The 14,291-nt window shown below is 34.0% G+C and overlaps 1 protein-coding gene and 1 non-coding gene across 4 annotated transcripts; one reads left to right on the forward strand and one right to left on the reverse strand.

The window, feature by feature from the left end:
- Positions 1 to 165: 165 nt before the first annotated feature.
- LOC125061357 lies at positions 166 to 9,451 on the forward strand. Of its 3 annotated transcripts, none has more exons than XR_007119037.1 (10): positions 166 to 494; positions 1,881 to 2,012; positions 2,589 to 2,766; positions 2,980 to 3,080; positions 3,215 to 4,526; positions 5,777 to 5,910; positions 6,839 to 6,993; positions 7,265 to 7,417; positions 7,925 to 8,036; positions 8,889 to 9,437. XR_007119037.1 is itself a non-coding variant. In XM_047666756.1 (10 exons), the coding sequence occupies exons 5-10, from the start codon at positions 4,487 to 4,489 to the stop codon at positions 8,970 to 8,972; spliced, it is 678 nt and encodes a 225-aa protein (XP_047522712.1). In that variant the 5' UTR covers positions 957 to 1,145; positions 1,881 to 2,012; positions 2,598 to 2,766; positions 2,980 to 3,080; positions 3,215 to 4,486; the 3' UTR covers positions 8,973 to 9,451. The 3 variants fall into 3 exon arrangements, 2 of the variants coding, with proteins under 2 accessions (XP_047522712.1, XP_047522711.1); XM_047666756.1 differs by lacking the exon at positions 166 to 494 and adding an exon at positions 957 to 1,145 and having other exon boundaries at positions 2,598 to 2,766; positions 8,889 to 9,451; XM_047666755.1 differs by lacking the exon at positions 166 to 494 and adding an exon at positions 960 to 1,145 and having other exon boundaries at positions 8,889 to 9,451.
- Positions 9,452 to 11,751: 2,300 nt separating this feature from the next.
- Positions 11,752 to 11,870, reverse strand: LOC125061655. Its single transcript, XR_007119068.1, has one exon. It is a non-coding gene; the product is annotated as a 5S ribosomal RNA (ribosomal RNA).
- Between the last annotated feature and the right edge of the window lie 2,421 nt (positions 11,871 to 14,291).

Below are 14,291 nucleotides of genomic sequence, written 5' to 3' on the forward strand. Positions count from 1 at the left end.
CATTCTTCAGCACTCTTTATACATTCTAATATAATTCCCGAAATCGGTGTTTTCTGACATGTAATGATAAATTATCAGAAACGTACACGCCAGGCATTGTTATAAATATATCACGCTTACAGTGTAACATAAAGTGATAGCATTATTGTAACAAAGTCAACTGATTTATTTAACCAATTAATCATTCAAGCCCATAATTATCGCGGAGAGCCTGCCCGATAGCTTTAAGATCCCACTACCTTGAACCTTTGATCCTACCCCCATGGCTCTGTCCTTAAATATCTTGGTGCAGTAAAATATATCTTGTAGGTCTCACCTTTTAGTAATCTAGTGGAATTACATACTTATTACTTACACTACATAGACTAGACATACTGCTGACATTTAATACATATAAATTTAAACACACATCTCACAGTCCAATAGCTGGCGAGCTGTAGTTCGTTTATATAGTAGATTTAGTTTGGAATCACTGGAAAGATTGAAAATTACAGGTAACGTTCATAGTTTTAAAATATTTTTTATTTATTTATTTTAAAACAATAGACTTTGTTATATGCCCAATTAAGACTTGCTCGGAGACCAGCAAGCTTTAAACCACACAATCCACTTGACAAAGAGGGCTAATAACCTAATACTCAAAGAAATAAATGCAATTTGAGCGCTGAAGCGTTTTTACAACATTTTCATAAAAAATACTCGAGTATGATATCATATAAAATTATTATATTTAATTTTATATAATATTATTTTAATCATATATTTTATTTTATTTAATTATTATATTATATAAAATACTCGATATTTTGGGAAAATAAAGTTAATTTTAACGATGTCACATGTTATGTACAAAGGTTTTCGTACAAAGTTTTACTGTGAGTATAATTATTGAATAATAATAAAATGATTTGGAAGCATCACGTGTTATTCAATATAAAACTTAATGTCATATTTTTCATTCAACATAATTATTTCAGTATTGATATTTTATAGTGTCATAAAAAATAAAATCTCAATGCAATTTGATTTGTTCTTTTAGTAGTTTTTATTACTTCGTTTTTATGTATTAGTTAAAAATAAAGGCTTTGAATCTTGAATTTTTTGGCAAGGAAATGCCTAAATAATGTTGTTTTTTATTGTTTTTGGTAAGTTAGACTATAGAATTAATTATATTAATCTGCTTAATCTAATCTGTGCGTAGTGTTGGCCTAGTGGCTTGAGTGTGTTGAGGTAGTAGAATCGAACCCCGGCTATGTACCAATGTTTCTGTCTATGTGCGCATTTCAGACTCGCTGGTTCGGTGAAAGAAACCATCGCGAAAACACCGGCATGCCTTAGACCTAAAAGGGCAACAGCGTGTGTCAGCCACAGAAGGCTGACCACCTAGTTGCTGATAAGATATAGAATTAACACAAAACAAATACAGAAATCTAAGACTTTACATGAAAACTTGTAGCACCACCGTTTTTTTTGTCTGTGGGTGAAAACATTTTAACCCACATAAAATAACACCAGTTGATGTACACTGAGCGTACATAAAAAAAACCAGAAATTTTCAGTCGAATGTAAATATTTCAAAAAGCTCTGTAATTCGTTTAAATGCGGAAACACACACTTGCACTATGGCACACTTAACTAAAACTATCTAGATAACATGGAAATAATGTTTAGGATATTAGAAGTTATCTTTCATTTTAAGTTCTATGAAATTAGACAAGCCCGAAAACATCGAGAAAAAATGTCAAAACGTCTATTGTTGTCTCTTTTTACAACTATAAAGTGTGCGACGCATTGCCAACGCTACACTTGTGGAAGTTAGAACTAGTCGCATGTCGCCGAGTAGCATTCAGCATCAGCGATTTTAATATATTTCTTTTCAGTTACCACCATCCTTAGTGTAAGTTCAACGGATTTCCTGCCGAAGTCAAACAATGACGATCTTATCAACTTTATCGATCTCCTAAATAACCGTGACGATGATGATTACATTGGGAAATCTAAGTACTTACAAAGTAGGTATTTTGTTTCCAACAGCGTAGTTGATAATAGCTCAGTTTTAGCTCAGTCAGTTAAATATCTTCGTTCGTTTTCTAAGGATGGCTCAGCAGAAATAGATAAATGACTTCAACTATAAAATCAAATTAGGTACAGATTTATAGCCTTAAATTGCGCACTGGAAGCGAACCGAATGGCAAAAGGGAATTTGTTAATTTTTATTTTTAATTTTTATTGTTTTTGATGTCTTATTTTCTTTTTTTTTTCTTTTTAAGTAGGTATTGTTATTTTGTGTGTCTATGTGTGTGTGTTTTCGTTTGTAATAAATGTTATGTCTATGTCTAAATTCTACCGTTACTCGTCGCACAATGAACCGTTTTCACTCATCTTTATTAAAAACTTCACATAAGTGAAAATATTTTTAAGCAACTCCAGTAAAATAATTAAAATACACAGCTAACAAGTGTACAATTAATTTAAACACTGAAAATCCCAATTGTTTCTAAAAACGGTCTAATATACGGCTAGAAGCCAGGTCTCTCTCAATTTACCAGTGAATTTAATAATCGAAGCGTTTAAACGACACGTTTTAGCTTTAACAGATACAGAATTGAAAAGAAGTGATGAACAGGATAAACTGACTGAAATGATGCGTTTATTACAAATGAACTATGACGCGAGAGAAGATAAGAATTACGATAACAGGGAAAGACTTCATTTTATAAGAAATCCAGAAATTATCGACGATTATCGGAGTCACATGAGAAAACGGTGGGTTTGAGTTTGTACTACTATTTTTCTACTACGATTTGACTTTGGTTGTACCTCAGTGAATCAATGTCTAGAACGTCGTTACGTCTGTAGACCTGTACGGTGTGTAACTGTGCAATAAATACTGTACTTTGCTACACGCACTAACTTATTACAAACAAAAAAATATATAAATTAGGTATTGAATTTTATAACTTTATTATTTTGTTTCAGATCTTCTCCTGAATTACTTTATGATGGTGATTTTGACGAGGACACTTTGAAACAGCTACTCCTCAGTTTGAGGCGAAATGCCGTGTTTCGCATAAAACAAGGTGAAATTTTGATATTATTTATCCAAATATGTAAATATGAATTATTTAATTTTAATCAAAGCCTGGAGCTATACAAATTAATTTTATTCCCTAGAAAGCAGTGTGCGTGTTAAATTATTTTGTATATTTTTTAGATACATCATTAAGAAATGCTCCAGCTTTACGATTGGGAAGCAATATTGGCGATCCATTAGACCCAATAAAATTGTGAAAATCCGCGATGACATTACGAAAAAGTACGATTGGGGTAAGAGTTTGGAGAGACAACAGAGAATCAAGCCTAAACTACGGAAGGCAGAAGAAAGATACAAGCTCAGAGGCGGTTTTGGTAGGACATCCATTCCCATCGCCGGGAAGAGAGGAGTTTTTGAAGATATTTATAATTAAACTAACATAAAAGGCACTTTATTATACCTACCCCTTTGTCTTAATACAGCTAATATAAAGTGAATCCCTAATTTATACCCTAACACTTAAAAAATCCCGTGTAAGCTTCCATGTGATCTTAGCAATAAATTCCACTCATAAAAGTTGTTTAAGACTTTGTACCATGACAAAACAAGCGATTCAGAGTAACATATTTTGTTGAACTATGACGTAATCACACAAGATCTATTTTGTGAAAGTCATTCTTATATGAGCAAGAACTTTTTTTGGGTAGCCTCGACTCTTTACTCGTAGATGGAGTAATAAGGATTCCATACTGGGCTTGCGTATTACAATAGGGCTGCACTAGGGATTTATATATATGTTCCTGACAGACACGACATTTACTCTAGCATACCAAGAGCAGAATTTACCAATTGGTCTATATGAGGATCAAGGGTCTATTTACGGTCTAACTCCCCGAGATCTGTGATGGTAGCAACTGATCTCAGTTATTGGTATCTTAGGCAAAATTTAATCGCTATTATATTTTTATTTCTGGTAAAATCAAAGCTTGACGCTTTAATAAAAATGTTGTCTTGGATGCAGACGGCATTTTATGAAGAAACTACTTGTGATTTAAATCGTCAGCACTAAGTAAATATCTACAATGATTGGAGCATTGCGTTATGTCATTGATGAACATGGAAAAAAGTAGGGATTCAAGAATTGAGCCTTGCAGTACACCAGATGTCACAGGCACTGAAAATTAGCAAGATGTTTTTTTAAATACGCATAACATTTACACGCTTTATATTGCTTAAATAATGCGAATTAATATTTTAAATGAAGCATATGACGTTGTATTTATTTAAAATTAATTGTGATTCACCTGTCTAAATATTGAACTAAGAAAAGCCAGGGCGCGTTGCTTGTTTAGTGTCTATGCATTTAAATGTATAAGAAGTTATCAGAATTCATGTAGAATATTGACGTATTTTTATATTCGATATATTTTACGACGGAAACAACCTTGTATAATGTGTTTAATATTTGTATATGGCATAATATTATCGTCTAGTAAGTACCTTTATTTTTATAAATGCAACTGAGTTACTAAAAGGATATTTAGTAGTAAATATAGATTCAACCTAGACCAATACTACAAAGAGGAAGCATTAGTTTTATTGTATGTTTGTAACGAATAAACTCAAAACGTACTGGACCGATTTAAAATATTCTTTCAGCCGCCAGCACCGCATTGATCTAGTTCACCATGCTCGACTGTAGAAATCTACAGACATAAGATTTAATTGAAAACCTTAGGATTTAACTCTCGAATGGGTCCTGAAAATTGCGTTAAATTCCCAATTCCAATCTTCCCAATTTCAATTCTTTCCGAGCGGCATGATCCCTTGGCATTGATTAGAGATGTCGGGTCTCTTTGCATCTTCTACCGCATTTACCAAGGAGCTTTTCTGGATTTTTATATAAGAGTTTCATAATCGGACGACGAGACGAATACGAAATTCCACCCTTATCACCCACAACTGAGCAGGCAATTTTTGCCGCGCCCACCACTTTGTGGAACCAGCCTTGCGATTCTGTAACTCACTTTTTGAACTCACACAATAAACTACAAGCTACCTCCTTATCAAAATGCCAAATCGTAAAATGACTGCTTCACGACTGATTTGAGCGCGACCGCCGCTGCGAAAACAGCTGTGAGAGTTCAAAAAGTGAGTTACAGAATCGCAAGGCAGCATTGAATTATTTTCGAACCAATACAAGAAAAGAGCGTACCAATTCTTAAAAGGCCGGCAACGCACTCGCGAGCACTCTGCCATTCAGAGTGTTCATGGGCGGCGAGTATCACTTAACATCAGATGAGCTTCCTGTTCTATGAAAAAAAAAGGTTTTCCCAACTTTTTTTCTTTTTACATTTCCCTAAAGGGAGATTGACCCAAATGATTTTATATTTTTACTAATCAATCAATGAAACAGGCGCAGTAACAACAAATACCTATGTTTAATTTATATCTTTGATAATAAAAACACGTGTATCATTTTAATTTACAATTCGTAATTTGAGATTTCAATAAATTATTTTGCATAAAATATAAAATACTAATATTTTATAAATTCTCTTTACAAAATTAATTTAAAAATATACTTTCTATAAGATAATTCTCCCTTCTCAATCGCTCTCTCCCTTTTCTTCGACAAAAACGTGACGTTCCGTAAAAATTTTACTCTCATGCGCCTAAAGAAGTTTCATTTCAATCTATTTTCTCGTTTGAGAGATTAATAAATGGATTATTTAATCTCAGTTATTCAAATGGATTGTAAAAGTAGAAAATACGACGTGGAGTTGGAAGCCAGAAAATTATATGGACAAGACTTAAAGTCAGTTCTTGAAAGATTTAGACGAACTCCAGAGTACATTGAGATACTAAATGATGAGGTATGAATAAAAAGTGTTCTTCGCCCAGATTTTTATGTTAGTTTTGCTTGGCCGTACAAAGTCGCTTACATTTTTAGTTTTTGTGTTCACGATCTCACCAGTGGGGCTACAACCTTTTCGGTCTAGGCTAATTTTTGTATCTGCCTCATGCTCATTTCCTTTTTCTAATAGGCAAGTAGGTGATCTATGCCTAACACGATCGACTTTGCTAGTCTAAGGCACGCCGCTTTCCTCACGATGTTTTCACCCTTAAATGCGCACTTCTATGCTCTTCATGCACATGCCTTGTTTAACGCACATTCAAGAATTTTTTATTTTAATTTGAAATAAAAACATACCAGGCATACGCGGAAGAATTTTTATTCCTTGTAGTTTTATTAGAGACCTAATGGAGATTAACTTGACACTTTTTCTTCCAATTATACTCCAAATCGCTAGAACAATCACCGGAACTCAGTAATCCTCCTTTTTCTTTCGTATTTTGTGAGTCGGTTAAAAATATCAATTAAAAAATAAAAACATTTAAAAAAGTCCTAAAAATCTAAAATAGGAAAAGTTATGCTACATTTTTGGATTTAGGTTTCATTTCGGAAAATTTAATCATTGTCTTATACTATTTAGTATCTTATCGTTAAAGTTAAAGGTTTATATTATATTTACATTAGATCTTAAAACTCATGAACAATCTAGTGAGGCAATTTATACACAATTTCCGTTTTACTAATACAGTTTCATAACATTGAGCCTCCCAAAGCGAAACAGTTTATTTCCATGGAACCGAATAGAATACTTTGAATAACTTACGAGATTTTTAAATAACAATATTAACTTAATAACTAAACACGTATTTACGTGTAAAGTAAGGATTATATTTTGTATTTAAATTTATTTTTAAATTGTTAAGTGAATATGTATTTTTATGTCCCAGAAAGAAAAACTTCATATGATAGTTGACATGAACTTTGATTCCAATAAGTTGTATTATTCTACAATCCTGGAGCAAAAAGTTAAGGAAATTATTACTGAAAATACTACTAATCCAAGTAACTTAAGACACAAGACCACACCAGGAGTATCTTATACGTAAGTACTATGCTTTGGCGTCGAGAACTGGCCGAATTTAATTATGTATAATATATGTATTTGTGTTATGAACTCTAAGCATGTTTGCGCTATGAAACAGACATGTCTTACATTTAAGAATCGTAACATGTGCCAAACACGGTAGTCTCACTGACTAAAATGAAACTGATGTACATATGTGTCTGCCCGAAGGCATTTAGAGGGCCCGTACACTCATACACAAGCCAAATGTTTTCGTCGCATTATGAAACAATTAAATCAAATATTTCAGTAAATACATAGGCCCTCACAGAAAGCCGGTTGTTCGACAACACACTCACAACATGAGTGGAGTGGAGAGACTGGAGCAGTATGGGCGGCTTTACCCACATCTATCTTTGGACATGCGAAATCGAATGGCCGACTTGGGCTTTGAATATTGTGGGTAAGAAGTTATTTACACCGGGTTCGATGTTAGTTGATATCTGGATTACCAAAACGTTTAATTGATTTCATGATCGTAGTTTAATGAACGTACAGTAGGAGTATTTTACGGTGATTTGTGTGAGGGTACTGTAATAAATATTATTGGTGGCTACAAGAACTCATTCAATGGATTCTGAGAAATATCATTTCAATATGTACCACTTCTTTAGTATCTTACAGTACTTACGGGAAAACGTTATATCTATGCTATATAGAACTTTTTCGATACTTTTTAATTTCCCTATAATATATGTAATTGTATTTTACGTTCATGTGTAGGTAGCACCCAATCTAAAGCTAAAAAGATCTTATACTGGTGATATTCTAAGCATTACATTTACGTGACATTGTACAGTTTAAGCAGATAAATGAATAAGTTTGTTGTGCTGGTTCCGAAGCCGAATACCAAAGAACGGAATCCGTATATCATAGCGGCGTTATTATTTTATAAATTTGTTGTTCATAGGTATGCCATACATGGACTAATCACTTCAGTGTTGCCATCTGAAAATTCAATGTCTACCATGCAAGCTCTAGACTCTGGAAGCAAATATCAATCTACTCATTACTCTCATAAGGTGAGGTCAGCTCCAACAACTACATTTCTGATTGAGGTCTTACGAAAAAAAAATTTAATTTGTCAGTTGACCAATACATACTACGAAAGAGCCATTAGGCAGCTACCGCAGGCCATTAACACAAGGATACGTTGCCGACCTTATGAATAATATATAATATACGGCCTTATAATACGCATACTTAGAAGGAGTATGCTCTTCTTTTAAACAGTATCTAATCGTATCTTTAAGAGAAGACCTCCACAGTTCGCTACTTTTAATAATAGCTCTCGTCATAGTATAGATACCTTTTTGTATGGAAATATTAAGAAGCGCTTTGTGGGCGTTACTTGAACCTAACGGAACCATGAACATGCATTGGTTAGAATAGAACACAGTGACGTAACAATACCATCTGGGGCCCGTGACAAATTCTTTTGATGGGACCCTATCAGTAAAAATCGTCACGTTGTACAAGTTTAATTTTAATAAACTTCAAGGTTTTCAGCGTCAACTCAACTCAATTACACGTAGTATAATATGTCCCACTCTCTTAGGCGAGATGGAATTGTCTGAAGTCCTCACGCTAACTCAATGCGTATTGGAGACTTCCCATTCATCCATAGAACATAATATCTCTTGGGTCGGGGTCCGTGGCATTTTGCCAGCCCTGTCACCCTATTGTCACGCCACTGGTGTAGAAACTAACGGAACTAATGTGAACGGAAGACGTCACGAAAACGTGACGTGACCTATCGTAAAGTTCGTGCAAAGACCTCTGGCAAACTAAGAATATGGGTTTGAATTCAATATTCTCACGAGTTTGACTAATTGTTCTCCTTTTATATCAATGAACTCGTCCTTTATTCTCAGATAACACCAACAAACGGAGATACCGAAGACAAAGGACAAGGGTCCCCAGACGACACATATAGAAACTTCAAAAGCAAAGCCTAATTTAAATAATTAAAACAATTATTTTATGACGACTTTTTTCCCTTTCAATGTATTAAAATGCTATCGAACCTACTAATAATTAAAAAAAATATTTTGTTTTTCCCGCCGTGATGTTTATTTGTCTGTCTTATAGTTTATTGGAAATAATATTATGAATTATAATCAGTATGTAACAGATTAAAGATGATTTCGATTTTATAGCAAATCAACGATCCCAAGACTAAATTGAAAAATTCACGGTTTCCTGCCATCTGTCTGAAAGTAAAGTCAACGTTATTAGTAGAGGTAGTTGAGTATGCAAAATGTGAGTTAAGAAAAGGTCAAGGAATAATAATGTAATACTTGCTGGTCAATTTCTTGGTCCATTTTTTTTACCCCCTTTTCTCTTATGCGTAAAGGGAATGCATTGAGTACATGATATAAAATCATTTTAATGATTATTTCTCAATAATTTCTATAGTTAAACTAGCAAACTCGGCGAACTCCGTTTCGCCACCAGATGGCTTGGTTTTATGTAACATTTCGTTTGGTGATCCCGCTTTTCTGTTGAAATTTGCTATAAACCTCACGGAGCCCGAGACCTTTCCAACGAATGCAAAACCGTGGAAATCGGTTCGTGCGTTCTGGAGTTATAGCGTCAGGAAGGAAAACCCAACTTATTTTTATATAGTAGATTATATTTTTTTTATTAATATATAAATAAAAGTTATAAATGCAAAACCAGCGAATTAGAACTTGTATTTATTATATAATAATTTTAAAAAAATGCTTATAAATGATAAAAGACAAAAATTAACCAGAAGAACCGATTTACTTCGATGATATTCTAATTTTATTGATTTTTGTAAAGTACACACTTTATGTTAATATTACTCATAGTTAATATTTTTAAACTAATATAGGCATCACGCAGACGCACGTATTAAACTTAATCGACCAATTTTTCTGACTTCGGCTTGTGGAAATAGTCAGATTATATATTTTTCGTCAGCCTTGACTGATTTCCTTGATTGTAGATATATTAAAACATTTAAAACTAATCCATCCCAATCCCATAATTGTAGATATATTAAAACATTTAAAACTAATTTTCTTATTTTAAAACGTCCTTTCATTTCATGTCATGTCATGCCTTTCATTTTATTTATGTTTTATAGTAATTCTAGTTGTTTTTTCTACAAACTGACAACATTCGTTTCGAAAAAAAAAGAATTAATTATTTCGAGCTAATTTTTAACTCACATACCTAAATATTAACATTATTTGCTCACATTTTTCGAAGGTTACAATTAACAATGAAACATCTGTGTTTGTTCACAGTGAATGCTTAGGTATCTATATCGCTAATATATTATCTATTTAATTATAGACTAGTTTTAGCCCGCGGCGAATCCCGTTAATAAATATTTCAGATTTTATTTTTTAAAATTTACCACCTTCTATGGCATAACCGTGCTCCAACTGTTAAAGCCGTAGGTTCGAACTTCGGCTGTGCTTGGAAGAGGTGGTCTGAACTTCTCTTTCTGTACTTTATCTTTGTTTTTTTTTATGTACTTTTAATCCTCCTCCCCCTTCCTCTTCTCCTTCGTGTGGGGAGTTAAACATCGTAAGGAATCCGACATGCCTTAGATCCAATAAAGTTGACGGCGTGTGTAAGGCACAGAAGGCTGATCGCCTACTTGCCAATTAGAAATAATAAGCACAAAACAAACACAAAAATCTGAGTCCTACGCCAAGAGGGAAGAGGGTTGTAGCGTCACTGATCTTTTTTACCATTTCCAAAGATTTCTCAATTATGCATACAAAAATAGTTTTTATAGCCCATTTCTACTGAATTATAAACATCCACATTATTGTTGAGATAATTCCAAAAGAGCCAAGATTCGATGAGTCTGCTTCGATACTCTTTTAGGATTTTTTTATTCAACGAATAGCTCTCAAATTTGTTCTACAAACAAACAAGCAGTTCTTAATTTTATCGTATCATAATAAATTATATACAAACAACACTATGACGTGTTTTTTTAATTTATTGCTTTTTTGGTAAATACTTGAAACACGAGGAAAAATGATCATTTCATATAGGCCGATGTGTTTGTTTGTTCTTTTTTTATGTTACAGGAGGCAAACGGGCAGGAGGCTCACCTGATGTTAAGTGATACCGTCACCCGTGGGCACACGCACTGCCAGAAGGCTCGCAAACGCGCTGCCGGCCTTTTAAGAATTGGTACGCTCTTTTCTCCAGTGGGCAGCTAGTTTCACATAGTGGTGGTGCGCGGCAGAAATTGCCTTAAGAAACGCTCCGTTGTGGAACGACGGACGTCAATGTGATACGGATGGTATTTTGTATTCTGCCTTGACGTCCGATGATGAAACTCAGCTGCAGGTATTATTCCGAACACTCTCCATGGTGAATGCGGTAGAAGATGCAGAGAGATCCCACATCTCTACGAAACGCCAATCAAACGCCATTGTTGTATAGGGATAATAAGCTTAATATTTAAATAATAACCAACAAAAATACATGTATGTTTATCTATGGTTTTATTAATTATTATTATTATTTATTTATTTGTTCAGATAAAATAATCCATCATTATGTTAGTATAAACTTACGGACTAGTGTTAGTATATTATTATTAAAAAGCTAAACATAAAAACTTTAGAGGTGTCAAGGGACACCCGGATGGAACGAAATTCCTTTCGATTAATTTATATGTTAATTGGTATCATAACAGTATGATAGATTTTCTCGACACCAATCTTACGACGAAAAAAAAGCCAACATCACGAGGTGTTCCCAGGCGGTCACCCATCCAAGTACTGACCTCGCCCGACGTTGCTTATTTTCGGTGATCGGACGAGAACCGGTGTATTCAACGTGGTATGGACGTTGGCGATAGCTAAATCGAAAATGTAAAATATAACAACTATAGCAAAAAGTGTCGTTACAACTTTTGGTCTTAATTTATTCCGTCTAGCCCCCTTTCGCAACGCTCGATAACTTCGTTCCAACAAGACTAATTTAGTTAAGTGATTCCAAAAATAATTTTCATTTCTTATCCCTACAAAAAAAAGCCAACATCACGAGGTGTTCTCAGGCGGTCACCCATCCAAGTACTGACCTCGCCCGACGTTGCTTAACTTCGGTGATCGGACGAGATACGGTGTATTACAATAGCAAATAGCAAAAAAGTGTCGTGACAACTTTTCGTAAGATTTTTTTCCGTCTAGCCCCCTTTCACAACGCGCGATAAGGAACTTCGTTCCAAAAACCCATGAAACGTTCTATATTTAATCTCTCTCGATGTGGAGAGTCTTGGGCCAAGTGGAATACGATGCGGCACCTAGAACTTTTTATAATCCTCTTTAATATGCTGCTTGTCGATAGAACAGGTACAAGAGCTGGCGAGATACTCACACAGCAAAGCACAGTAATATAGAAATTTTGTAATTCAATACTTCTTTAAATTTATATTATTTCTATCTTATTAAAAGAGAACTAAACATGAATAAGATAACACAGAAACTGATCATTTACTATTCCCATGGCAAATCAGTCGTGAAGCAGTCATTTTATGATTTGGCATTCTAATAAACAATAAACTACAAGCTCCCACCTATTCAGAATGCCAAATAATAAAATGACTGCTTCACGACTGATTTGAGAGCGACCGCCGATGCGAAAACCGCTGTGTGAGTTCGAAAAGTGAGTTACAGAATCGCAGGGCAGTTACCAAATCAAACGATCTATTTCAACAGCAGACACGTCTTAAGCTACGCTAAACGTACACACACACGTGTAATATGTTATTTCGAATGTAACTAACATTTTATTGTTAAAAAAGCACCTGTATCCTTGAGTGCTTGCTACGCACAACGTCATCTTCAAATTTTGTTTTGATCTAAAATATTACTTTAATAAAATTCACGTTTAACAATATTTTAACAGTGTTTTACAATCGATTTTCGCCATGCGCCCCCCCCCCCCCCCCCTTAGCCTTGTATGATTCTTAATAATTTTTAATATAAAAAAATTAATTGTTCACTTAAGAAACTTAAATGATAGATTTTAGGAAGAAATAACTAGGAAATTGTTAAAGAAACACAGGAAGTATTCAAAATTAAAAACCAAAATTCCAAATAATTTTATTAAACTTTCGAATAGCCCCCTTAACAATCAAATTGCCCCCTAGTGGGGCGTGGGCCCCACGTTGGGAAACAGTGATCTACGTTGACTCTACGTGGCGTAGCGCTTAGCTACGAGATCTATTCTGATGCAAGATTACGTTGATATTTTTACCCCCAATATTTTTACCCCCAATATATTTATGAGCAGTGTTGGCCTAGAGGCTTCAGCGTGGGACTCTCATCCCTGAGGTTGTGGGTTTGATCCCCGGCTATGGACATTTTACATTCGCTCGAACGGTGAAGGAAAACATCCTGAGGAAACCGGCTTGCCAACAAAGTCGACGGCATGTGTACAGGGGGCTGATCACCTACTTGCCTATTAGATTGACATATTATCATGAAACAGATACATAAATCTGAGGCCCAGACCTAAAAAGGTTGTAGCGCCACTGATTTTTTTCTTATAGTTTTATATAGGCACGATGGGAACGAAAGGGAGTAGCGTGATTGAGCACTCATACATCTGTAAATCCAATGAAATGTGAATCAATCAGTATAAAATTCAATTCAATTAATTTATTTTGTATTAATAAATATATATATATATATATATTTATGTTATCTTGTAATGGCCAAGATGATTTTGGTAATACCTATACAATTTGATAAGTGTAGATGTAGAAGCCACAAAAGTAAAATTTGAATTTAAATTAATTATACCACTGAAGATAAGTTTGATTGGTGTGGACAAAGGATTTCAATTTTATTTTATATTAAGCACATTTAAACCTAAAAATTAATAACGTGGCAAAGAAATCTGATCACTTGCCTATAAAATAAATTATCAATATAACACACAGGTACCTGAGGCGAACGCTTGAAGCACCACAAGCACCTAATTAATTATTAATTTATTTTACCGACAATAAATAAACAATATGAAGCGTGAAATTTCGTCTAGGCATTTTGCATATGAATAGAATAAAATTGGGATCGAGAATAATTTTTAAAGTGCAAAAATTAAAAATGAACTGAATTTATTAAACATACTTTAAAAACCAAAACACGGTCTTTTCGCTTTTAGATATTGATAGTCTTATTTCTAATATACATATCTTCGGTAAAGAATTCTAATCTAATCTAGATTTAGATTCTAAATTCTAGGTAGAATATATAAATGTAATAAGT

Source organism: Pieris napi, chromosome 23 (genome assembly GCF_905475465.1).
Source record: "Pieris napi chromosome 23, ilPieNapi1.2, whole genome shotgun sequence".
NCBI lineage: Eukaryota > Metazoa > Arthropoda > Insecta > Lepidoptera > Pieridae > Pieris > Pieris napi.